Below are 26,263 nucleotides of genomic sequence, written 5' to 3'. Positions count from 1 at the left end.
TAAGAAGGTAATGCCAAACATCCAGACAGGTTTCATTCTAAATATTTATGTGGCGGCCATCGGTAAGCGTATTGAAGAGAAGATTTAGCATAGATGAAGACGAAGATAACGAAGAAGTAGAAGAAGAAGCTAGACGAAGAATGAGGACCCCCTCTCCGGTAAGAGAAGATGTTGCTGAACTTAGGGGCAAGATACAAGACATTAAGAGCACGTTTGGTGCAATTGGTACTCATTCAAAAAGTATCATTCCCACTGCTCTCAAAAATATCTTGCAAAAACATGAATTTGCCGATGCTGAGGAAATACTGAACATCGCTGAGACACCAAAATCAAAGGCAGAGGCAGATGCGTTCGTGGCGCTCGTCGGCGGTCGTTTCGTAGAAAGCATCGCTGTTTCTAGTAATGGTTCGTGGGCATTCATCACACAGGTCGAAGCCTATCTGAGAGGCAGAAAAGAAATAGATGATTGCGCAAACAACACGATCACGATTGAACACCCCTCAAAACCCAAGTTCATAGTAGAACACAAGAGGGAGTATCAGAATCAATGGCTCGAAGCCAAAATCTACTTCAAAAACTTTGAGTTTTTGGTTACTGCTTGCCTTTGTGGTAACTATAACGATCATGATTTTGATGCTTTTCTCGGTGCCTCTCTTGGCAATCGTTTAGCTCTCAATGATTATTGGAGAGTTTACGTTCCTCTCGCCTCCACACCAGTAGTCAGACAATCCCGATTGCTAAGAAATTTCACAAAGAGAGCAAGTGGATTCGATTGGCATTTGAAATCGCAGAGATTCTACGACAACGGTTTCAGCACCGCATGTGCTTTAAGCTTGCATGCATTAGATGGAATTGACAGCATTGTAGCCATTGGGTCGCTATTGTTGAATTGGAAAGTATCGAATCAAGAGGACAAGCAAAAGTTAAAATCTATACTTTTCAATGTAAAGGAGTTGAGTAATATGGATGAAAATGCCATATCTAACTGTGTTGAAAGAGTAAAGGAATTGTCATTAGTCAAAGGAAAGAAGTTGGCAGTTGAGATAGCTCTGTTGATATTGAAAAATGAAGTAATCAAGGACACGGATTATGTCGAGATGTTTAAAGCGTTAATAAGCTCAAGACTCAAGACGCTGAATAGCCAGGCTATTCGACAAAAGAGGTACTTGCTCCCGTAATGTGTCATATTATGTATTATTTTAATAAATATGTTAAAGAGTAGTCTGCAGTATTAGTCTTTTGACCTACTATTTTGTGTAAAAGCAGAACACTCAATATTTACTGCTTAAAATGTAAAGTGCTCAGCTTGTATAATATGCCAATACAATCTCATCTTCAACTATGATAGATCGTGCAAACCTTCTCGTCGTCAATTTTATCAGATGCTTGAATCCAATAGAGATGCTGATGGGTGACATATAATATTCAGGTTTACGTTTATCCATGATGATTCCTGATCGGCTAACTGTGATGATGCTTGAAGAATATGAGAGCCTTCTTTCTGTGCAGAAAGCTTTTTTTTTTTTTTTTTTTTTTTTTTTTTTTTGCATTACCATGGTAATGCACGGAAGCTAAATCAGAAGGCATGTGTCTGTTGCATGGTTGCTTAGCAACGGATGTTGATGATGAGGAGGAGGACGAGAAGCTGCCAATCAAAGTACCCGATGCGAATAATGTGATTGATACAGATGAAGATTGAACATCACAGCTAGCGTCGCCCATTGATATTGAGTGGACGGCTGGATAGACTTTGTCTGTATAATAGCGTCTTGCCATGGGTTGATAGGATGTACATAATGTGGTCAGAGATACTGGGCAGAAATGGTTAAATCAGAATCGAACGGTCACTTTGCTCTTGCCTTCTTGATCTTTCGTCAGGGACAATTGGGTGGCAGGCAATCAATAATACTCTAGGATATAGAGACTGATTCGACGTACTTTGGAGAATACCAACATATACGTCCTTAATGCCTTGATATGAATTGAGGATTGTGAGAGGATAAGGGTGATGATTTCATCAGACACAGTCTCTAGTAATGGTGTCTTGTTAGGTACAGCTTGATATACAATTACCATTGTAAAGAAAGAGGGATCCATAGGATCAAAGGGGCTCTTTTATATGCTTTTTGCTTGTAATACAATCACCGAGAATGGACAGAAGGAGAAAAATAGTCAAAGTTTCGTTGGAAAATGAGATGAATGAAATTGAATTATTGGAGCCGTTATCAAACCAGGAATTGACATATTGTCACTTTTCAATGTCATGATACCCCTCCATTATAGAGTGGATCTCGCTATCTCTTGTCGACGGCTTGAAAGTAACCATCTTGGATGAAAATTTAGGGTACTTGTGCAAAGGTTATGCGATACACCAGACACTGAACCATATAATGAGAGCACCCCGCACATTAGGCCTTGCTATAGTTAGAATGGCGCCACATGAACAGATACAAATTGCCAGTGGAAATGGATATGTTTGTATGGATGAATCTCAAGCAATATGGGCATTGTACGTGGGACAATGTTCTTCCAAGTGTCTTCAAGTGATCTGCGTGCAAATTGACGTTTTCTTCATCTGCTGTTTGATGTACAAATGAAATTAAATAGTGTTCCCCTCGTTCATAGTAGCAAAATTACTGTTATCAACAGGATTTAGAGTTGTAACCTAAAGCACAAAGCCAATCTAGTCAGTAATTTTTGTATATAAAAATACAAGTAAACATATGTATGGAACTCAACCGAATTTGACAACTTTCAAGCCTTCATTACTTGACATGTAGGCCTTTCTGAGCCCCCCCGGAATGACACCAAACAATTGTACTCGAGTAGCAGCAACTTCCTGACACTTTTGCTCAACTTTTTGAAGACCTAAAAAAAACATGGCCAAAAATCGACCAAAAAGCATGAGGTACCCCTCATGGTTTTCATCGAAAATCAAACGATCGCTTTTTTTTTTTTTGACCTTGAAGATGAAGACTTTTACTATGGCATATATCAAATCATAATGTTTCTCTCGATCCAAAGCAACCTCTAAAAATACTTTTATGAGGCTTTCATATGCAAAATATGGCTATTTTCGCTAAAAAATCTCATTTCAAATTTTACCAAATTGCTCACTAAGTTCATTCAAAACACCTGTTACAATCAGCATCATTAAAAGTACCCTGAAAAGCACTTCAAGGATGTATTGGGAAGCGTAGGGTGATCATCACAATTTATATAGTCAAACATCGCACAATAGATTTTAGAGGTCGAAGAATGACAAAATCCGTCCCAATCTTGAACAGAAAAAAATAAACTGAATTTGAATCGATTTTGGCGGCGGCGGCGGCGGCGGCGGCATTGCTGCTGACTGACCTAAATGCCTTTCTGTTGATGACAATGATGATTGCGATGCTGATTAAACGGGAATCATGGAATTGAAAGGACAATTGCTTAACGCAAATACTTTTTCTGGGGAGGTTTGCCTCATGAAGTTGTCTTTTGCAATGACAATATCTCAAAAAAAAAGTTGCTATAGATCTTACACAAGTCCTGTATTTACTTATGGCCGACTTTATGTCGCCATCTTATTAAGAGCATCAGCAGCAGCAAATGATATGACAATTCTATCATCAGAAAATGGCGTTTGTGATGTACAAATGCTGCATCCCAGACATGAGCAGAGGCAGTTGCCATGCAAGCAGCAGTGGTTAAGAGGAAGGGCTTGAGCATATTGATAAGGATATCAAGAATGATGCGAATACCCTAAGAAGCATATCATTCTTTATATACTTGTTGCTGCTACCTGTTTTATACTCTATTGCTTGAGGCTTGTTTTGATACCTGTCGAGGCATTCTTGCGAAGGGTATTGAACTCAATTCGTCACCAAATGCTGGATTTTGGTTTCCAACATTGCATAATGCATGTCTTTCCACTTGTTGAATTGGAAGTTTACCCGATTTTCAAATTATACACAGTTTCACATTACAAAATAGACCATTCACGGAGAAGATTATATGCTTCAAAATGAGACCTCTTGGTATTAAGTTCTGGTATCAATCACAGGAAATGTGCTTGCATGGTGATGGCTCTCAATTGAGTTTGATTTGATGTTTTCTTTTGACAGATTTTTATTCGTTCAGATAAATCTGAATTTTCATTTACAAATAGACCAAGACGTAATCTGATAAAGAGATTTTTCTCCTTCAGTTTACGCGGGAAAGATCAAGCCATCTAGTAAGTCCAGGTAGACAATAGCAAGACGATGATATAGTTGAACATACTGAAGAACGTTTGAAGGGCCCAAAACAACGCAATCCCAGATGACACCCGATCAAGATCCAACACAAAAGACTCTTTCCATTATCCAATCTGACTTTGAGAGGAGATATGCCTGTCCAGATTGCGATAAAGAGCTCTCATGTGGCTCTAGTCTCAAAAGACACCTACTACTAAAACACAAAAAGGAAATGACACTCAAATTCGGGAGAACCTTCAAGGGTGGCAGGTCATTTAGTAATCAGAGATACTATATGAAGAAGAGAAAGCTAAAAAATGTTGAAAAGACGGACAAGCAGTTCAAAAGATCCATGTTGAATCAACGCGCTTATCAAAAAAAGGTGTTCAAGGCAGAAGCAGAGACACTCAAGCAAGCTGTCATTGAGAAGACAAAACTCATCATCCAGCAATACAACAATACAGAGGATGTACGCAAGCATTTGGATGTCGCTGCCACGGCTTTAAAAGCACAGTATCAGGATAATATGTATACTGAAATGCAAACCACACTTGGCCTTCCCAATACATTTGAAATCAGCTATTCGATAGCATTTTACTTTTTACTAGCAATCGCTAATCGCTTACCACATTTCATCAACTTGGAATACAATAGGAAAGAAGTGGCTTTAGGTCTTTGTTGGCACAATATTGATCAGGACGGTGCAACTGATTGTTTCAAGTACAATGACAAGATCACAAATGCCATATTTGAGCAAATGGACTTCTATTTTTTGGGCAAAGGAAAGGCGATTAAGGAGCAAAAGTTGAAATACATGGCCTGCATTGCAAGCTTCCTCAATGCTGTGTTTACTGCCTGTGGCAACAAGCACATTCCCATCAAGAAAGACATGAAGAATCCCTGCTATTTATTGCGATCGTTGTTCAAAGAGCCATTGATTCCACTGCCACCCTCTGCAACAAGCAAAAGAGATGCACTACAAGGTGATACCAGCGATACAGACAACCTTGATTTGGAGCTATCGAATTCAATGTCTGTTTCGTCTGTAGAGAGTAACAATCCTGTCTTTATCATTCCTCCTCCTCCAATGATGACGATGCAGGGCAGCGAACTAGTGAAAAAAACAATAACATCTCCAAGTAATGTAACTGACGCTATGGGCTCATACAAAACAACATTTCGTTTCCCTAAAAACTTGCGCGATTCCCCTTGGCCCTCTTCAAACGAAAATTTGAATGATGAATAAAGCTTTGATTCCGGCGACGTTTGACTTAACATTGAGCGGCTATCCATACCTTTCAAGGGGTCTATATTGGCTATTACGTAGAGTGTAATATATTACATTTTTCCTTGAGAAATGCTCACAAAATATGTGGGCACACTGTAATGGGCATTAAGCTTGTATTCAATCGGTCATTTCAAGCGTTGCATTCTGATATACTCAAATCCATACATGGTGCAGTTGTAGAGAAACAAAAACTATCAATGATCACAATGATGTGATGAATGATACAATTACTTTTGTCATTCTTGTTTGCTCTAGATGGTACCTTTGACTAAAGCAATCTCATGGCCGATGATCCCCGAACGGCGAACAAATCCGAAGAGTACAAGCCGATACAATTAAATGCATGCTGTATACGAACCCAAATCCATGATCTTTTGTTAGCTCTCTGTATGATGTGATGAGGGATTCCACAGTTGCAAATCCGGATCTTGTAGATGCTATTAGATCATGATTAAAGAAAAAAAAAACTTGTGGAAACTTGGTGAATCCAACAATGCTCCACTTAGGCGGATTAGGTTATCAGATACCAACGATAATAAAGCGCTCACCTCTATCCACGCACATCTGTTTCTCGTCGCAAGATGCAGAGTAGCTACTCTATACTTCTACATCGACAAGCTGTAGCTACATCTCTATTGTGCCATCACTAACCTCTCCTTAGTCATGATACTTAAGGTTTTGTGTTACTGAACTACCACAACTTTAATCCTGTAGCTTTCTTCACCTCGATGACTGTTTATCTGATCGAAATGTTATCAGATTGCAATCCAGATCTCTGGCCCATAGATTAGACATCTATAAAAATTAGGTTCCATCGTTTCTATTTTCTCCTTTTATCTCTCATTGGGTACAAACAAAATGGTGTCTACTGAAATCAAGGTGCAACAGAACATTGTCTTTATTGGAGCATCGAGTGCAGGTAATGTAGCTGCTCAACACTATTATGAAGAGGCTTCTAAATGATGGTTTGTTTGTCACTCAGCCATGGGTGCATCTCTTGAATGGTGTGAAAACCACCACGAAGACTACAGGTTCATTATGATTGAAGCCAAGACTCACTATAACCATGTGTTTGCATTTCCTCGGGCCTCTGTCATCTCTGGCTTTGAAGAGCAGCTTTTCTGTCCCTATGATAACATGTTTTATGGTGATGATACAGTTGGCAAGGTCATCAATGCTAGAGCGACAGAGATTACAAGAGATTATGTTAAGTTGGACAGAGATGTACCTGGTTTTGGCGATAAAGTAGAGTATGCCTACCTTGTTTACACTGCTGGTACCCAGATTCCTGCTCCTGGTCGCTTTAATGATTTGACATCAAAAGATGAATGTATCGCAAGACTACAAAAGTATCAGGAGGTCATTAGAGAAGCTCAGAATCCCATTATTATCGGTGCTGGTGCTGTTGGATTAGGTAATTTATGAAGGGCTTACTAACTTGTCATGGCCACTAAAGCATGCTTCACAATGTAGAAATTGCTTCTGAAATCAAGGAACACTACCCTGACAAAAGTGTTACACTCTTGCACTCTCGCAACAGATATTTACCCAGATACAAAGTGAGTATGGATGTCATGATCTACAACATTCTCAAAAAGAGAGGTGTAAAGCAAAAGTTGGGTGATCGTGTTATTCTGCCAAAAGAAGGCTTTCCTTTGGAAGTGAAGCCCGTGGAGATTCAAACAAAGGGCGGCAAGACAATCAAGGGTGATCTCGCTGTAAGTTGTAGTGATACTGTATCATTCGATTCACATCTCATGCGTTCCTAATAGATCATGTGTATTGGCATGAGTCCCAACAATTCTTTGATCAAGGCCATCGCGCCCGAAAGTATCAATCCAGAGACAGGGTTTGTCAAAATCAAGCCCACCATGCAAATTCAAGATGACAACTATCCAAATATTTTCTCTGCTGGCGATGTTTGCGATCATACAGATGTCAAAACTGGTCATTATGCTTGGATGCAAGGCCTTGCTGCTTTGAATAACATTAGAAAGTTGATTGCCGGTGCTTCTCAGGATGAACTAGAGCCATACAAGAGCAAAGACCTGGCTCTTATCAAGGTCATTTTAGGAGAGGTAAGAACTAATTAGCTGAATATGCGCTTCAAAGGGTATTAATAGGACATTACAGAAAGAAGCAGTGACTCAAACTCACCAGCTTGGTCCTCTCATTACCTATGGTTCTTGGGTTGGTGGAAGATCTGTGCCTCATAATGTCTACGCGTCATTCACATGGGGTTTATTGCATGTGGAGGACCGTTTGGAAGCTATCATCAATAAGCAATCAGCAACAAAAGCTCAACATTAGAAAAGCCTTTTATTTATATATATATATTTTTTTTTGCTTCATTGACGTTAAAGTATGTAATAGTATATATTTTGCTTGGAATCATTAGAAAACTAAACTGTTACTCGTACTACATCTCTTTTTTTTTGTGATACAACACTGACTACGCTTTTGAGTAATCTGATCAGGCAATCCTTTGATTTACGATGTATAGACATTGTATTTCTCATTGCACTGCATAATACACTACGCAGAGTTATCACTCAAGACAATTTGCAAATGACAGCGTTTTGATTCATTGTTGCCATGGCTAGCATTTAGAAAATTAAGGGGAAAGTCTTCATACAGTATATCGCACTTTTTGTACAATAACCCCATGCAAGTACTCCTACCAAGGTGCTCAAATACAGAGATTGACACAGTATATCGGCCTTTTGTACATTATACATAGCTTATGAGGATGGATAGGCAGAGGTTTATTATAAAATGTTCAGATTTGGGGAAGATGTGCTAATTATAGGTGTATTGGATTAGTGAATTAGATTTGCAATGTAAATAGAAAAATTTTGGGATTTGAAAAGTAGTAATATTTTAAGGTGAAGAATAGTTTAGACCACCCTAGCATTTAGGATTAGTCCAGAGCCACAAATGTTATGTAAGAAAAGCTTACGTTTTACTGTTTGTTTTGGCAATACTGTAGTCATCAGCAATTTGCTCGTTAGGTGATCTCTCTTTTTCAGTCAATTCATGCTCTGTATCGTGGTGATCATGTTCGGTTAAACCAAATGACTTCATTCTAAACCAGAAAGCCAAAGCGAGGACAGCGAGACAAAGGGCGACAATAGACAAGATTCTCTGCACTTCACCATACGCAATGGTAGCACCATTGTGTTGCTCAGGGAAGAGGGCATGAATGTAAGTAATGTTACCAAGGATTTGTGAGGCATCAAATTCACCAGGAACATGAGATGCCAGTTGGCCGGGCAAAAGTGAGTTCCAAATAGCACCTGCAATAGTACCACCTACACTAGTGGCAATAGTACCGCCAATGGACATCAGAGCTGTTACAATAGCAAGATCTATATGAAACAGAGAGAATTTGAATGAATATCATTTTGTACATATTGTGTAAAGTTAAACATACCGCCATGAGGAACAGAGCTTTGTGCAGCAACAAGGCAAGGGACATAAATCATGCCAGAACCAAGACCTGCAATGATTTGACTGATAATAACGAATCCCAAAGGAGAAGTAGGATAGCGAGAAGGAATCATAAGACCCATACCAAGAATATAAAAGCAAATGCCAGCAAGAACAACGGGTCTATAGATCTTGTACTTTTTCATGATAAAACCACCAGCAAGTTGGGATACCAAAAACATGGCATGGTAACTACGATCAATGTAGGTAGCTTCTAGTGGGGTTGCATAACGAGTAATTTGGAGGTATGTCATGAAATAAGTCCAGTTGATAGCACGAATGGAACTGATTATAGCGCACACCATAACAGCTGCCATAGGGGTGGTGGTATCCCAGTCCGCAACAGGAATGACAGGGTGTTCAGCAATCTTCATTTCGTAGAACACAAAGACCAAGGCACACACAAAACCACCTACCAGACAGCCGATAGTAATGCTAGACGACCATCCCCATCTGGAGGGGCCAAGGATCAAAGGAACCAGGATCATACCAAGAGCACCGATGAACAAGAGACTGCCAATAGCGTCCATTTCGTTACCAATAAATTTGACCTTTTCAAAGAATGATAGATTTCGATACTTGGAGTCATCTTTGGGTGGCATTTGACCAGACTTCTTTACTGTCTTTTCAATCTTGAACAAACCATAGAGCAAGGGGATCGAGCATGTTCCTATACAGAATGGGATCATACTATAGCACCACCTCCAGGAGCTGTTTTCTGCAATAGCTGTGCCAGCAATAGGAGCAACCCAAATGTTGATCATGGCAGGGAAATCATAGAATGCTTGAAAGATACCACGATTTGCTGAAGAAGTAATGTCTATCACGCAAGCATTCGTTCAGAGTTTTGTATAGATGTGTATGTTAGATCATGCACCTACCTGCAATTAATACATGGCCGAGAACTGTGACACCAGATAGACCAAAAGCATAGATAACTTGACCACCCTATTATAAAAAGAATCATGAGCTTTTACTGCGACAGATGGCTGTACACATCAAATAAGTATACTTACGATAAGAGTGTCCATGTTTTGAGCAGTAGCTTGAATGACACCAGAGATAACATAAAAGAAAATGGCCATTGCAAATGCTTCCGTTCTGCCGACCATATCAGAGAACTTGGCATACATGGGTAACAAAATGGTTTGAACAATATAGAGCACCACGTCGACAAGAGCAGAGATACTGAGAGAGTTGAACGCACTGTAGATTTGTACCGATGCTGAATAGACCAAGTTTCCTTCCCAATTTTTGGCCCAGGCAACGAGAATAATGCCAGTGATAACAAGGATCTTGTCCCATTTATGACCAAGCTTCTTCATAAGAATGACTTTTTGGATGCCATAGAATTGATGTTCAAAACGCTGCTCTTGGTGAGAGACGTTGTCATGACCATCACTGCGCTCCACATTTGAAAAAGAATCTGATGGACGTTTTTCTACTTCCATGTTTGATTCTTTTTGGACGAGTGAAAGTAAAAAAAAAAAGGGGGAGAATTAGGATCGGGAGCCATGGTCGATCTGCTTTTTGCTTATTTATATACCAGGATCTGATTAAGGACAAGTGCAAGAATTATGGTTCTTGCGCTTTTCTGAAATTTCTATTCTGGGTTTCTGGTACGGTGTAACACCATGTTACTAGTTATCAGATTCTTGTATAAATATTGATCTCTTACATCTGACAATAGCTATACATATGTGCCCACGTAAATCAGACAATTCATATAGAAAAGGCATTGTATAAGCATATTTTTTTTCTCAAATGAACTGTAGAGCCCATGTGCTTTGCTGTGTATCCATGGAAACCAATTTGATATAGATACATTTGCCAGATCCGCGCAATTTCAAAAAAACTAGTTCCTATATTATATCATCCAATTTTGTGTAGAAATAAGATGCCGCGAGCGTTATTCGAATGACTAACATCTTTTATTTGATTGGTATGATCATCTAATTCTGCTATTTATTGAATGTGAATTTTCCGTACTTGTTATTAAGCATCTGAAAAAGCACAATCTGCCACATGTATCTTGCAAAATACAATGACTATTCTTGCAACAAGCTTTTGAAAGTCGAAAGTCAGATTATGAGGGGCCATTGTATGCAGCGTTTATTGAGTGAAAAGCATTTCATAATTAATTTGAGTTTAGCGGGCTCAAGAGGGAGGATCTTTAGAAAAGACGAAATAAACTATTAACCAAACGTGATAGCCCTCGCGCTTTTCAGTTCTCAATGCTCCTTCTTACGAGCTTCTAACAGCATCAATTACCTTCATCATGGGCATGGCATTGAATTTGCCAACCGCCCGCCAAAATTGGTTATATCTCCGCTCGATCTATCGCTCGATATTTCGCTCGATTTTGGAGCAATTTCGACTTGTTCGAATTATTTTGCCAGATTCGACTATATAAATAGTGATAATCATCCCGTGCTTTCTAATGCATTCTTAGAGCACTTTTCAAGGCGGATTCAATGGTGTTGATTATAAAAATTACTTTGAATAAGCTTATTGAGTAATGTTGGAAAATATGAAATGAGGTTTTCTGCCAAAATGTCGAGATTTATATATATCAAAGTCTCACAAAAGTGGTTTCATGGGTTGCGTTGAATCGAGAGAAGCATTTTGATTTGATATATACCATAGTGAAAGTCTTCATTTTTGGGATGAAAACCGCGATCATTCGATTTTCGACAAAAGCCATGAGGTACCCCTCATGGTTTGGAGCCGATTTTTGGCGATCTCAAAAAAGCCGAGCAAAGGTGACAAAAAGCTGCCGCAAGATGAGGGAGACGACTTGGTGCCATTTTGGCGGTCTAAAACGGCCTACATCCCGAGAAATCACGTTTCAAATGCGTACAGATTTCGCTGTATTTCGCTTATTTTCGAGTAGCAAAAGGTAATGTTAGTATACTGACTATTTGTATATAGACTTTCTCCATCCATACAGATGTGGAATGCTCTAGAAGAGTGCTATGCACAGCTATAGGTTGTTAATGGAGGTACTCAAGTAATAGTACAAGCTTAAAAATGAAATGGCAATGTATAGATTTGAAATATTGTTGAACACAGCCAATTGTCACTAAATCTGTTTCAAAATTGGACAAGAGCCCATAGAGATGAGGAGCTTATCCTTGTGATATACAAGCAGTGTATATATATATATATATATTGAATCAAAAACAGGGCTATGATCGCAGTGTGTGGAGCATTAGACAAGATGAAAAGCTGAATTAATAGATTGTTGCTTGGATCAGCTAAGTGGTCATTTTGATGTACCTTTCAAAGCATCCAGGAGTGTCTTTTCTACTGTGTGATGTGTGTTCATCTACGCTACACAGAATGTATTTCGATCACACAATTGAATCCGCCGGAATGTGTCTGTTTAGCGTTATATGCTATTGTCTCGTCTGTTGTTCTATAGCATCAACATATAAATAAACGGCCTTACGCAAATATCTGCAGAGATAATCAAAATGACCATGGTTGTACCACGAATGTGCAACAAAACATACCTACCAGGGCTTTGTGTCATTTGCCTCAGCTGCAAATCTAATTGTGGAATAAATAGCGTCATCAGATCAGCATTGAAAAAAGACTCGCCTGTACGTTTGGTATCAAAGGGGAAGACGCTTCAACTGACGTTCAATTCGGTATCCGTGTATCCATTGAATCAGTTAGTCAGCCAGTCAGTCATTAAATCAAATGGTGTTAATTTCAGTGCATCATGGGGTTTCTTCTTATAATACTATCATTATTATGCTACTTTTTTTTTACATTGAGGTCAAAAAATAAATGATGCACCCCCTTTTGTTGACCCCTTTGAAAATTGAAATCACCACATAATAAACAAAGTTTTTTCTTACTGTTTCTTTTCTTCCTCTTTCTTTCTGTTGTTCCCTTTTCTCTTCTTCTCCACAATTGTGTACATAGCATGAAGATTTCAAGGGAAGTCAAGATTTATTGTATGCTTGTCATCACAGGCGGCTTCTTCCTCGTTGAAATCGTTGTTGGATACTATGTTAGTTCGTTGGCATTGGTAGGATGTTGCATGCTGGATCCAATCATCACTTCATCTCACGCTTAAAAATAGATTGCAGATTCGTTTCACATGTTGAATGATTTGATTAGTATGTGTGTTGCCCTGTGGGCCATTAAAGTAAAGTGTACGCCACAAACGGCCAGCATCAAGGCATTTTAAATTGACCCTGAAAGTTACCAAATGATACAGGTTGCAAAGAAAACGCAATATGATCCAAAGTATTCGTATGGATGGCAAAGAGCCGAAATTCTTGGGGCGCTTATCAATGGTGTATTTCTGCTTGCATTATGCTTTACCATTTTGATTGATTCGATAGAACGATTTGTATCCCCCGAGCCTGTCACTCATCCTGTCATGGTGCTGATTACAGGCAGTGCTGGCTTAGGAGCGAACCTTGTTGGTTTGTTTCTCTTTCATGGTAAGAGCACCGGAGAAATGTGTGTGTGTGTGTGTGTGTGTGTGTGTGTGCGGATGAGTGGGTTGATGTTAAGCTTGATTTGTTTCCACATCTAGAGCATGGGCATGGACATGGAGGACACAGCCACAGCCATGGGGATCAGCACAGCCATGAACATAGCCACGGTAAGGATGTCGAATCAGTGCATGAACATGGCCATCATCATGGAGAAGGAGGAGGTCATTTGAACATGAGAGGCGTATGTAGAGTTTGAGAGCTACATTTGCGAGTGACGCTAATATACCGTTCTAGATATTTTTGCATGTTTTGGGTGATGCTTTGGGCAATGTTGGTGTCATTGCATCAGCCTTGTTTATATGGCTGACCTCCTTTGAATGGCGATTTTATTTTGATCCTCTTGTTAGGTAAGATTAACATAAAATTATTATGTGTACAACAGAAACTCAATATATTTAATAGTACATTGATCACCATCATTATTTTCATGTCGGCTATTCCATTAGGTAGTAGCGTGCATAACAAATATGCAAAATTGCAACTTCTAATCCGTTGTACATGTAGTGAGACAAACATCATTCATTTTGCTACAAGGTGTGCCCAATAGCGTGCCCATTGGCGACGTCAATGACACACTATTAAACGTATGTGATGAGGCCGTTGTATGTGTGTGTGTGTGTCGAGGGCTCTATCTAACTCGTGTGACCCATAGTTGGAAGGCGTCATCTCTGTCCATGAATTGCATGTATGGCAATTGAACGACACCAAATTGATAGCCTCACTCCATGTGTTACTGAAATCTCGTCAAGGATACATGATATTAGCTTCTGAGATACGCAAAATTCTGCATGGCTACGGCATTCATTCCGCTACAATCCAGCCCGAGTTCATTGAGGACCAAATCGACGAGAAGTATCAGCTTACGGACCAAAGCATGGACGACAGCATGGACGACAGCATGGACGATGAAAAAATGCAAGCGCATGGCATTGAGCGTGTTGCCACCGTAACCAGCTCTGTATATCAAATCAACGACGGCGACAATAAGAATACCAGCTCCAATGAGGTATTTATTATTACAAACAATAATCTGCAGCTGGCATCCTAAAACCTTAGTTTTTGATCCAATAGGATTTACATAGCTCATCAACATGTTTGTTGCGATGCATTGAGGATTCTTGTTTAGAAAACACTTGCTGTCCTCCAGAACAACAACAACAACAGCAACAGCAGCAACCATAACTCTTTTCAATAGACACTCACAAAAAGAAATTTTTTTTATACCACCTGAATATATCTCTATATCTTGTTGTTCTATTACGTATGTATTATACACTTGAATTTCTAGCCTACTTTTACTTTTCTTTTTCTTCTTCTCCATCCTGTTTGCTGAATGTCACCACCTTAATAAAATTGCCATAATCGCAACTGAGACCATGACCATTGATCGGTACTATACACCGGATGGTTGCAAACGGCAATGCATTGTAGGCTTCCTCTTCATCATCGTCATCTTGTTCTGCATCGTCTCCATCTTCTGCTGTAACCGTACTAGAACTCGTGTCATCAATGTCTTCAAAGTGTACCGCGTTTACGGCCGAACCAAGTTCTGATTTGACGTTCTTGCGAGACATTGCATTCGGCCTACTCACGGTATTGCTGCTGCTATTACGCACTTTTTTGATGCCAAAGACGTTGAGCAAAAGCTGCTCTTTTAGGTTGAGTCCTTCGTCTTTTCCCTGTTGAATTGATGCAATGTCGTCTTGCTGATTGAACGCACCATCGTCCTTTTCCAGACTGTAGGTGATGACAGGGATTAAGGCTGCATCTTCTTCTACTAAAGGCGGCTCATAATACTGCAATGACGAGAACCAGACTTCCCAATCTCCAACACTGTCATCAAAATCCACACCATGTGTCAGACGGCGACGACGACAACCAGCCAACACCATGTTATCACAGAAAACCAGGCTACGGCCAGCCTCTTGACTCAGTTTACCCAGAAACAAGGCATTTAGTGTCATTTCATACTGCTGCTGCTGCTGCTGCTGCTGCTGCTGACACATGCTTTCCGATTCCTCGCCAGACGTATACATTCTTCCCATAGCACCATTTGAAATGGCATGCAATTTTCTTTGCTTCAGTCTCACACTGACTGGCCCTACAGTAGGAGGTCTTGCTGTCCTGGCACTATATAACGGTTGTTGACGACGATGATAGTCTTTGGCGCATTGACTGCATCCCACTTCCTGCTTGCTTAGAGCCGTGCGATTTAGACGCCAAGCATGCACAGATTCATCCAAAGCGCAAGAGGCCACAAAAAAGCCACTGTTGATCACGGTATGACATCCAGGACACATGTCTTGTTCAAACTCGGGATTGCTGATGCGCGTTACCACCACTTGACTTACAGCATCGCTGTGATCTGATTTGACCAAATGCTGCTGCTGCTGCTGCTGTTGAGAGACATTTGCTGCTGTGTATGTGCCATCATCCAATGTAGTAGATCGCGCTACTGTACTGAACTGCAACAAGGGGCCACCTACTTCTGCTGTGGCCGCAGTGCTCATTTTCTTGTTGATTGCGCCCCCTTTGGATAGCGTGCAGATGGCAGTGCCTGAGTCCAGGTCCCATACCTGCACAGCACCGTCGTTTGATCCCGTCACTAGAATACCCATTCCATTATGGAGTTGTTGAGCTGCAATAGACGTAATCATGTTATGATATGTCAAAGTGTAGAGATGGGCCCATTGGCCAGGCGTTCTTGACCAACATTGGGTGGTGCCATCTTTGGATGCTGTGATGATATAATAGGTATCGGTATCGATGTGTTGGTTATTTGGTATGATGAGAGTCTGTGTGATTTCTCGTGTATGGCCAGATTCAACGCATTGAGTCATTTCACCCGTGTTGATGTTCCACTCTCGTAGTTTGCCATTTCTGTGCACTGACAAGATGCATTTCTCCTGCTGCAATGGTACAGCGTCTTTGTGATCCATCTCTATGAATAGAAGGCGAATCACACGATCGTCTAGTTGGTGCTGAGCGACGGTGAGCTCGCGAACCAAGTGTACTGTGTCGGCATTCCACACACAAATCATGCCGTACTCAAAACCAGCTGCTATGTATCGCTGGTCTTGGTCTATCTGAATACAGCGAGCACGCGGTAAGTATTTGATGTCCTGCTTCTTGTTGGCTTGCCGAGACATCAAGTGTCGATAGTGCAGTATGTTCCTTTCAGCTGCCACCCAGCCATTTAAACCACCACCCAGCTTCTTGAGTTTGTCTAGCCTAGCAATCCATTCTCCCTTGGATTTGTTCCAAAGCACAATCTTGCCATGCTGCTGTCCAATCGAGGCGATCAAATTGCCACTCGCATGCAGATCTCGAATATCAGCGACATGCATGCCCGTCAATGTTTTGATAGACACGTTGCGCACCTTATTTTTGTTCTGAAGCATATTAAACCTGGATTGCATAGAGATGGCTCCCATGTGCATGCCATCTTCGTTGTACTCGTTCTCCACCTTTTTGATCCACACGTCTGTTTTGATGGGTGTCATGGAGGACAAAATACGCAATATCAAGGTAACGATGCGAACAAATGCCTTGCGAAGAAACGGGAGCATGAACTGCTCTCGTATCCAAGGTGTCATCCACATGATAATGCATACCAGCATAAAAAGGAGTATGATGCTTGGTATATTCACGCTGCAGGCTAGCAATAGATAGGGGTGGAATGAGTCCAAGATGGAATGCTGCTGGCTGCGCTGCTTCATCAACTGACGTAGTGCCTTGAAATTGTTGCTATAGTAAGTTGTAAGCTGATTGATTGTTTGCTGCTTCTGACTCTCATCGGCTGTAGTGGAAGAGACGATCATCACGCAGGGAGCATGTACTTTGAGTGTCTCAACCGCATAGGTTGGATTCAATGCTTCCCAAAACTGTGTGGAGATGCGGCTCCATTGCTTCATGCTGGATGTTGTGGATGGAGATGACAGAGATTGTTTTGGTGTTTGGTGTTCATTAGGAGACAAAAAATTGAGCAAGAGTATAACAATACAAAGCTAATAGACGGAATTTATCAATTCTCTGATAATCAAAGCAGGTGTACACTCTCATCACTTACGAAAAACGCATTGAGAGCTCTTCTCGTCTTGAATTTACCACTGTTGCCATGGAAACGTGTAGGTGATGTTGCATGATGGTCCCTCTTTTCAAATTCCTCCTCTCCAAGATCTGCCAACTAGACGGGCATCAGCACACACACGTACACACACTCTTCCAATCGATACATACCTCTGCTCGTTTGATATCAATCGAGAGCACCGACACAAACAATGTCAAGTTTAAAATGTATGCCACAACCAGAGCGACAGATGTGAATAAACAAAACGCCTTGACATTGGGTACGTTCAAGGTGCTTCCAGTAGCCAGCACAAACAGTTCGCCCAAAAGAGTGGTTGTCATGATGACGCCTACCTGCTGCAGCCCTTTGCCTAATCTCTCCCTGATGCCAATACCTTTTTCCTTGGATATGACAGCACCTGTCAAACACAGAGCATGTTCCAGAGTAGCGGTACAACACACCAGCAACTGTAGAAACCACGGTACGACATGAATGGTTGTGCGAAAAAAATAGTGGAATATGCCCACGGTTGTAGTGTAACCTGCCACCGCCAAAAATAATGCAGCAATGCCTAATCCAGATGCTGATTTCAAAAGAGTTGACCTGGAGAATTGGGTCCTCACAATGACAAACAACCCCATACTGAATAGCAGTGTCGTTGCTAGCTGGATGGGCGACACGCTTGTCAGAGACAATGGCAGTTTCAACTAACAAAAAAAGTAAAGGTTACAGCCATAACACTATGCAAGCAACAGGGCACTAAAAAAAAAAAAAAAAAAAGTACCCTGATTTCAGATCGTTACCTTGTATTGCAATAGACAGGGTTCCACATGGAGAGGGTGCGTGTACACTGCAGGAAATTGCTGCATTGTGTGCTGCACCATGTCATTCCAGATATGCTGTGTGCTTGTTGTGTCCTTGAGTATAAATGTCAAGATGATAGAGTTAGCCGATACAAAGTGTTCCTTATCGTCCAAGACAACACGGCCCATGGTGGCATACGGGTGTAGCGATAGGCCTGTGGGCTTTGACAGATCATGTAGATGCCGATTTAATGTCTGGGCAATGTCTGTATCTTGCTCAATGGCACGTTGGTTATAATTCCACACTGCCAGAGGTGAGTGGATGATGCACTGACGATGCTGCGTTGTGGCACATATCTCTCTTAGCTTGTTGGATACAGTCAGTGCTTGATAGATAGAGAGTGATGTACCAAGCAGCTCTTTGGATAGGGTATCGTTGGTAGCATCAGTAATGCGAATCTGCCGAGCAACGAAGGATGGCTGATGCGGCACTGCTGGGGCAGCCTGTACATGTGCTGAGTGCTGCCATAAATGAGCGTCTATATACGGTGCAGGTGATGCATGATGGGAAGTAAAACAAGATGATAGGATGGGATATGACAGGAAACAAATAGAGATCAAGGAGATGAATAATGTATAGAATGGATGAGATGCACTTTTGACTCCAAACGTATAGAAATACTTTTTGGAAATATAAGAACGACACCTTTTCAAGGCCAATAAAGGCATATTAATGTAAAATGATAAATGTGATGCGCGTATAAATAACTATATGAATAGGATGGCTTTCTTTCTTTACAAAGGCATAATGTAATTTAAAAGAAAGAAAAAAAAAGCGTTTCATGAAAAAAGTAGTGTGGGTGTGCAAGAATACCCCCCCCCCTCTTCCACTCCATTCGCCACATACAACTGACAGGATTGATAGTCAACTGAAACTGAGACATTTTCATTGCTCATTTTGTGAAAAAATCCGTTTATTATCCACTACGGCCTGGTACTGCCACCAGTGAATCATAACCAGGCAATGAGCCAGAGAAGCTATAGAGTCGATTGGATCGAATGGCCGTGGTGTAGGATGGCACCCTTGAGAGATCAATGCCCTGCCATGGAAGCGTTAAACCCCCGTCTGCTGGTGCCACAGTGTTACCGATGGGTGTGCTGGGTCGGGTGTGATCCTCATCATCTGTATCTGAAGACGATAAGGTGGTGTTGGCTCCAATTGCTGCTTCGTTGGGTGCAGAGATAGCAATAGAAGGCGGTAAGTCGCCTCTGGCAATCAATGCTGCGACTTGCTGTGGATCATAGGGTGCAGATTTCCACGCATCTTCATAAGCGGGCAATGCATTCTCATCCTCCTCTGGCGATATTTCTGCAATGACAACAGGAATAGCTGCCCTCAGCTCTGCGATCACTGTTAGTTTTCCGACACTGCATGATCTATTACTTTGTATGTATACCTGAAATGTGTCCGTCTGCATTGGTGAGTGATACAGTAAACTTGAGTTTATGTTTAATTTTGATAAGATCGCATAGCGAGTCTGTCTGAACCAAATGCGATGTGCAGTCTGGCACAGGCAGTAATTCTGTCTTTGTCCATGGATCAGGGCCAGAAGCAAAATTCTCGTCCCGTAGATGCTTTATCACCCGTCCCTCCATCTTTGAATGATCTTCTGCTGATAGCGTTGTATACTCCTTCAAGACACATGAGACTGATCTAACTTGTAAATCTTGCGCTATCGGCACCAGCGCAAATGTGATTGGTATCAAGCTACCCATACTAAACACTTTGCTGGGAACACTAATGTCATAGCTTAATTTGTCAACCCAGATATTAGAAATAACCAGAGATTGTGTCAATTCCAGTGAGGATGGCAGTAGTACACGGGACACTCGAAGCATCCTTCGGTCATTGTAGTTCATGGAGAATGTGGGTCGCTCCACTACTGCTTTTAATCGATAGTACACTTGGCCCAAATCATGTTCAACACTCTCGGGAAGATCGCCAGGCAAAGGTAATTCAAAATCCCTGTCATACAACAACAAAAAAAAAATTGCTTTAGTATGTCTGTGTGTGTATCTCCCGCGTTTTCCATCCTTTCCATTAGTGCTCTGTAGTTTACCATTTGTAATGACCTTCGGGCAAATGGTATGTTTTGCGATTAGACGGTAAGAAACTCCACTCATGCTTGATGATGGTCTTTTCCTCTTTATAATGACGTTGATGAGAACCGAGACCTAGCAAGGTGGTGGTGTCAATGTGTGTATTCAGCATTTCCCGGATCTTATCTCGATCCTCCTTACCTTCAGTCCAGTTTACTTTGGCCTTGCCAATGAATTTGAGTGTGATGGATCTCACTTTGGTGGTTTCATGACAGTTGAGCACAACAGAGCCTCTCAACATGACACCAGCAGATTCATCGACATTGCCATGCAGGATGATGTGATCGTTTTCTATGTTGATGTGGAAATCTGATGTGTGAACAAGCTGTATGGGATTGGAGAGCATGTTCATTCTATTGTACAATGGGCGTTAGATGTCTCAGAGATAAGTGTGTGTGTGTGAGAGAGAGAGAGAGAAAAGAGAGGGAAATGCATTGCTCTTTTTTTTTTTTTTTTTTTTTTTTTTCTTTTCTCTTTTGTAAAATGAAAAAGGTTTTTACCCATTTTCATTGGGTGTGATTCGATTCCATTACCTCTTTGACATGACGGAAGGACGCACATGAAAGTCAGATCGAGTGGAAGGATACAACGAACTGTAAGAAGAGGCAATCATGTTGTTTGATTTGAGAGAAAAATAAGCAAAAGAGAGTATACAAGTAAGAATAAGGGCACATGCAATACGGTACTGATATATACTTGATTTTCTACCTTATGTGTTGATTTTCGATTATAAATATCAATCGGATTTGTCATATACACGCTTGAAAAAGGGTAAATATTTTAAACTCGTTTGTATTTGTGATTTCTGATCCATGTAACGTGGAATCCTTAAAGTTTACCCATGCGGTGCGCGCATTGCCAAATCAGATTTATTCCTGATCAGACGATCCTATATAGGCACTAGCTTGCATGCGCGTGAAAGTATAAATGTTGCTTGCCAAATGACGCTTATTGAAAATGCCTTGTTGATCCCATTTGTATATGATCCTCAAAATGCACATCTAAAATTTCAAATGGATTGGGCCATGTTGTACAGTGCACACCATGCTGTTTCGCCTAATCCTTATATCCTTCTCATTACTGACAGGAGTCTTGTGCATGAAATGAAGCGAGTGACCAACTCATTCACTGGATCATGGCGGGTTTAGAGGCACAATGCTTTATTAATTGAACGGACAGTAGAGTCCTCCAGCATCCGGAGGATTGACCGTTACCGTGGAAGACCAAAGGATGCCAGAAATATGAATAACAGCCTAGCAACAAAATCAACATTAGCATGCTTTAGCCACACAATGCGCCTGTCTCTACTCATGTCTACCTGCCTGCATTGTCACATTTAATGCGGGTGGCTCTGTTGGCATCTGGGGCCCACATGCATTGTACAGGTTCTTGAACGTGGTATCATTCACATTGGGAGGCTCATAGTCCACACGGAAGACTAGCATCGCTAGTGATTCCTTGTGTGGTGCGAGATGCAACGGCCCTGTACGAGACCACGCAAATGGCTGGTGTGTATCTCGATCCATTAGAATGAACTCGATATCCTTCACTCGAGTGGGCACGAAATTAGCTTGATTATCTAATGTCACATTCAGCCTCCAAGCTACTCGCAACCAAGGCTGTTGGTTGGGTCCCCAATCTGCAGGTTCACCAATGCGCTCTGCCTTTTCGCTCTTGAAGGCTAGTTGCGGTAGTCGTGGCCAGCAAAAGTAGATGATCAATCCCAACACACCCAGCGTTCCCAAGCAGCTAAAGAGGATGATCCAAATTCTATGTGTGGTGGGCTTCTTTTTGTATCGAAATTTGTCTGCGAGGGAGATGTGCGGTGAAGAGGTGGATTGACTGTGATGTAAGTGAGGGATATGGCTCACATGCTCTCCGTTGATCATGTCAACGGGATGGCTGGACGATGCAATGGTTGCTGTATCGTCTTCTTCGACATAGAGCTCGGCTCTTGATTGCACAAAGTCTGGCGCATGATTCGAGTATGGTAGATACGAGTTTTGTCTTCCTGGTTCTGGCTGGAAAATAAGCCGTGTCGTCGATTGTGGTGTTGTAGGCGAGTTCTCTGCAAACAGTGTTCTGTTTAGATGAATATCGTGCAGTGTATTCTGTGTCTATACCTATTTACCTTTTGTAGAGGCTCGTCTGTTGCGATATGGATCTGCTTGTATCGAATACAGAGATGTAGGACGCATTCTAGAGAAGGAAGAAGAAGAAGAAGAAGAAGAGAGAGAGAGAGAGAGAGAGAGAGAGAGAAACATGTCCTCCTGATTGTATCAAGTAGAATATACAAACGCATTCCCCCTTTCAATGCGGTGTGCAGAGGAGACATTGGAGAAGGGAGTATGCTATTGACTTTTGCACTGAGCCTTATGATTGAACATTTCTTTATTTACAGAATATTTTAAATAATGCGTGCTATTTTACATGTATCTTATCGTTTGATGGGTGCTCGAGGCTTGGCTTCTTCATCGTTTACAGCGTGGAGCATAATCTTGTTGACCTGACCTTCAATGGCATGAAATTGATGGCCCTAAGAAACACACGCATTAAATCAACATCTCTTCCCCCTTATTTCTGCTACACCCACGTTGTGAAATCTTACCTTGGTCCAATCGTAACTAACAGCATACGCAAAAATGTTACCAGTACGATTGAATGCCGTGCAAGCAATCGTACCTGTAGATCTGGGCAGTGTCTTTAATCTCTGCTTGGAATCTTTATCCCAGAAACTGATGGTTCCATCTGCACCCGCTGTTGAGAACGTGCCATAAATTGGGTGAAATGAGATGTCGTTGACGGAATACACATTTTTGGTTTCATCTCGATGACATTTGAAAGAGAAGCATTTGGCCGCGTCCTTTTCATCAATGTATTGAATACCCACGCGCCCTTCAATGGATCCAATCGCGTATCCCTTTCCGTCTATAAAACACGACACTGTTCTGGTTTGCCATTTCAGTGGCGATATGCACTGCTTGTACACAGTTGTTGGATTGCTCAGGTTGAAAATGTGGATCTTTCTGTCAGCAGTGGCAGCAACTAAGAGATCTCCCTTTGTATCCATGGAATAGCATCGCTCGCCTAGTTGTGCTACACCTATGGGCTGTGGTGATCTCAAATCCCAGTATTTGATGGTTTTATCCCAACTGCCGGTAGCCAAAATGTTGCCCTGTTGATTCAGGAATTTTGCACATCGAATAGGCTCGTCGTGAGCTGCTACTTGCGCTGATTGTCCAGTGGCCAAATCGTACATGCGTGCAGCCTTGTCAGCTCCACCAGACACAACAGAGCCTCCATCCTAGTGTTGCGAGAGATTAGACACATGCAAATCAGCCATGCCCATGCTTTTCTCTTTGCTTTACCTTGGACCAGTCAACACAAAAGACAGGTCCTTCATGATTGTAAGAGGCTTTGGGTATAGTCGTTCCATCTGGCTGAACTTCATACAATCGAACCTTTGGTATAGAAGTGAGTACAATCGTTCAGTTCATCGACTGCAAATACATACTGCATTATCCCAAGAAGGAACAGCTAAAATATCAGCTTGTGGTGAAAAGGCGAGTGCTGAAATGCCATCAGGAGGAGGAGACGCAACCTAAATCATCATGCGCGCTCAGAAACAAAGCTTCTCAAAGCACTTTTTCTACATACCTCAAAGTCAGGAGCTTGCATTTTTTGTTAATCTGGTTTATTAGGACGTGAAAAGAGAGACTTGTTCATTTTCAAAGCAATCGCCCCTCCATCCATCAAAGCTGAACGAGTCACGAACGATGCAATTGGAGTTCATGCAACATGGCAGGCTCATGTCCAATGCTGCAAGTCTAGCATTGCCTATAAAATTGAAAGGGTAGAGACGCATCTTGAAGCTGTGGTGTATAGATGCAAACGCAGTGCTTTGATATGTTATGCTGGGTAATTAGGGTCCATTAATCATTGCATCGTTGATTGACATCTGATGGTTCACATTTAATTCTTGTTGTCAGTCGCACTGATCGCTGCTTGGCCAGGACATTCAGTTTTTTCGAGTCTTTTTTTTTTTTTTTTTTTTTTTTTTTTTCTACAACGGACATGCCTATATGTCCTTATTCATGGTTGTTGGGCTCTGCTGTTCCGATGACATGTAGTATCAGGTGCTTAAAGGCGAGGGCTACTCTACGAAGACTACGCATTGGCAGTGTTATTCAATGATCGGTTTGCAACAGCACTAAACAGCATGGCCAAGGGCGAGATTTGAGAGTGCATTAGCTTGTATAAACTAAGAGTCATTATCCTAAGCAACGAGCAAATATTACAAATGAGAAGTTAAGCGATGATGGCCCCTCTTCTGAAAACATTATGGATTATCTCTGGGTTACGAAGGATGTCAGCGACGACGCAGGCAAGAAATTGGCTCGGATCATCGACAACGTGGCTATCTGATTGCTTATCAAAGTCGATGCAAAGATGGGACCTCTAGCACCGGGAAAAAGTAGATAACTGTTTGATGTGGGGCACTCCCAACAGCGTTGAATAGTAGTGTGTGAGAACTTGTGCTAAGACTGGACATGTCTCTCGTAGGATGCATAAGAAAACAGTCTTTTCTCTGTTTGCCGCGCCTTGTATGGGGTGCTCAAGTAAATCGGAAACATAGAAATTCAAAATTTTCACGACGTACTCTGGGTGCCATCTTGGCAGAAAAGTGCTCCTGCAATGGCCAAATGTTACATTTGATGGGAATGATGAGGCCCGCTAGCTCTTTAATTGCACTTTGATTAAATGGATTCCATTGTACATCTCACACTAACCGATCTATCTCGCCGAAGACATTTGAAATCAGATATCATAACATTTTGGTATATCAAGTAGATTTTAAACAATCAATTATTAATAACAGAAAGGTTATATCAGATCCAGGAGAAGAAAGAGTGGGGATATCTCCCTCGGTACCCTTTTGCTTATACTGATATCAAACGAAGCCTATTATTGAGACGATATGAAAGAATATTCCATTTTCTGATAGCTGATGCTCTTAAAATAACGCATAAAGCTGGTCATGCGCAAATACAGGACTTGTGGAAGATCTACAGCGACATTTTTAAGATATTGTCATTGCAAAATACCCCTTTATGGCACAAAACTTCCCAAGAAAAGTATCCGTGCTATTCAGTCGTCCTTTCAACTCCATTGTCCCCATTTAATCAGTATCGCAATCACCATTATCATCATTAGAAAGGCAGTTGGGCCAGCCAGCAGCAGCCTCCAAAAATATTTAAAGCTCAGATTTTTTTTTCTCTTCAAGATTGGACAGATTTTATCTATTTTCGACTTCTTTAATTTATTTTTTGATATTTGACTATACGAACTGTGGTTATCATCAGATACTTCCTAATACATTCTAAGAATGCTTTTCAAGGAGCTTCCAATGGTGCTAATTGTAATGGGTGTTTTGAATGAAACTATTGAGTAATTTGGTAAAATTTGAAATGAGATTTTTAGCGAAAATAGCCATATTTTGTATATGAAAGCCTCATAACAGTGGTTTCAGAGGTTGCTCTGGGTCGAGAGAAACATTTTGATTCAAGATATACCATAGTAAAAGTCTTCATTTTCAAGGTGAAAAATGCGATCGTTTAATTTTCGATGAAAAGCATAAGGGGTACCTTATGCTTTTTGGTCGATTTTTGGCCATATTTTTTTTTGACTCAAAAAGTTGAGCAAAGGTGTCAGGAAGT

The 26,263-nt window shown here is 41.2% G+C and overlaps 9 protein-coding genes across 9 annotated transcripts; 4 read left to right on the top strand and 5 right to left on the bottom strand.

The window, feature by feature from the left end:
* Window positions 1–47: 47 nt before the first annotated feature.
* On the top strand, window positions 48–1,178 carry ATC70_003131 (uncharacterized protein; the record flags this gene model as incomplete). The annotated part of the gene is made up of 1 exon (XM_064822497.1): window positions 48–1,178. One exon carries the CDS (start codon window positions 48–50, stop codon window positions 1,176–1,178), a length of 1,131 nt encoding a protein of 376 aa, XP_064679097.1.
* A 3,127-nt stretch (window positions 1,179–4,305) lies between these two features.
* Window positions 4,306–5,466, top strand: ATC70_003130 (uncharacterized protein; the record flags this gene model as incomplete). The annotated part of the gene is made up of 1 exon (XM_064822496.1): window positions 4,306–5,466. The coding sequence occupies one exon, from the start codon at window positions 4,306–4,308 to the stop codon at window positions 5,464–5,466; it is 1,161 nt and encodes a 386-aa protein (XP_064679096.1).
* Window positions 5,467–6,366: 900 nt separating this feature from the next.
* ATC70_003129 (uncharacterized protein) lies at window positions 6,367–7,818 on the top strand (the record flags this gene model as incomplete). The annotated part of the gene is made up of 5 exons (XM_064822495.1): window positions 6,367–6,427; window positions 6,491–6,922; window positions 6,982–7,226; window positions 7,281–7,586; window positions 7,642–7,818. The coding sequence occupies 5 exons, from the start codon at window positions 6,367–6,369 to the stop codon at window positions 7,816–7,818; spliced, it is 1,221 nt and encodes a 406-aa protein (XP_064679095.1).
* Window positions 7,819–8,463: 645 nt separating this feature from the next.
* On the bottom strand, window positions 8,464–10,448 carry ERG5_1 (RNA polymerase C-22 sterol desaturase; the record flags this gene model as incomplete). Its single annotated transcript, XM_064822494.1, has 4 exons — window positions 8,464–8,876; window positions 8,942–9,817; window positions 9,879–9,945; window positions 10,014–10,448. The coding sequence occupies 4 exons, from the start codon at window positions 10,446–10,448 to the stop codon at window positions 8,464–8,466; spliced, it is 1,791 nt and encodes a 596-aa protein (XP_064679094.1).
* A 2,483-nt stretch (window positions 10,449–12,931) lies between these two features.
* On the top strand, window positions 12,932–14,696 carry ATC70_003127 (uncharacterized protein; the record flags this gene model as incomplete). The annotated part of the gene is made up of 9 exons (XM_064822493.1): window positions 12,932–13,036; window positions 13,091–13,156; window positions 13,229–13,457; window positions 13,553–13,695; window positions 13,749–13,861; window positions 13,917–13,960; window positions 14,019–14,098; window positions 14,167–14,520; window positions 14,586–14,696. 9 exons carry the CDS (start codon window positions 12,932–12,934, stop codon window positions 14,694–14,696), a joined length of 1,245 nt encoding a protein of 414 aa, XP_064679093.1.
* Window positions 14,697–14,809: 113 nt separating this feature from the next.
* Window positions 14,810–19,115, bottom strand: ATC70_003126 (uncharacterized protein; the record flags this gene model as incomplete). Its single annotated transcript, XM_064822492.1, has 4 exons — window positions 14,810–17,521; window positions 17,584–17,700; window positions 17,754–18,290; window positions 18,387–19,115. 4 exons carry the CDS (start codon window positions 19,113–19,115, stop codon window positions 14,810–14,812), a joined length of 4,095 nt encoding a protein of 1,364 aa, XP_064679092.1.
* Window positions 19,116–19,363: 248 nt separating this feature from the next.
* ATC70_003125 (uncharacterized protein) lies at window positions 19,364–20,898 on the bottom strand (the record flags this gene model as incomplete). Its single annotated transcript, XM_064822491.1, has 4 exons — window positions 19,364–19,788; window positions 19,844–20,412; window positions 20,507–20,621; window positions 20,688–20,898. 4 exons carry the CDS (start codon window positions 20,896–20,898, stop codon window positions 19,364–19,366), a joined length of 1,320 nt encoding a protein of 439 aa, XP_064679091.1.
* A 952-nt stretch (window positions 20,899–21,850) lies between these two features.
* On the bottom strand, window positions 21,851–22,744 carry ATC70_003124 (uncharacterized protein; the record flags this gene model as incomplete). The annotated part of the gene is made up of 2 exons (XM_064822490.1): window positions 21,851–22,614; window positions 22,678–22,744. 2 exons carry the CDS (start codon window positions 22,742–22,744, stop codon window positions 21,851–21,853), a joined length of 831 nt encoding a protein of 276 aa, XP_064679090.1.
* Window positions 22,745–22,983: 239 nt separating this feature from the next.
* ATC70_003123 (uncharacterized protein) lies at window positions 22,984–24,224 on the bottom strand (the record flags this gene model as incomplete). The annotated part of the gene is made up of 5 exons (XM_064822489.1): window positions 22,984–23,082; window positions 23,155–23,850; window positions 23,915–24,007; window positions 24,061–24,147; window positions 24,204–24,224. The coding sequence occupies 5 exons, from the start codon at window positions 24,222–24,224 to the stop codon at window positions 22,984–22,986; spliced, it is 996 nt and encodes a 331-aa protein (XP_064679089.1).
* Window positions 24,225–26,263: the final 2,039 nt, after the last annotated feature.

This window comes from Mucor velutinosus (assembly GCF_035048745.1).
Source record: "Mucor velutinosus strain NIH1002 chromosome Unknown tig00000165, whole genome shotgun sequence".
NCBI lineage: Eukaryota > Fungi > Mucoromycota > Mucoromycetes > Mucorales > Mucoraceae > Mucor > Mucor velutinosus.
The sequence above is the reverse complement of the archived record's forward strand: the minus strand, read 5'-3'. Positions and strand labels throughout refer to the sequence as shown.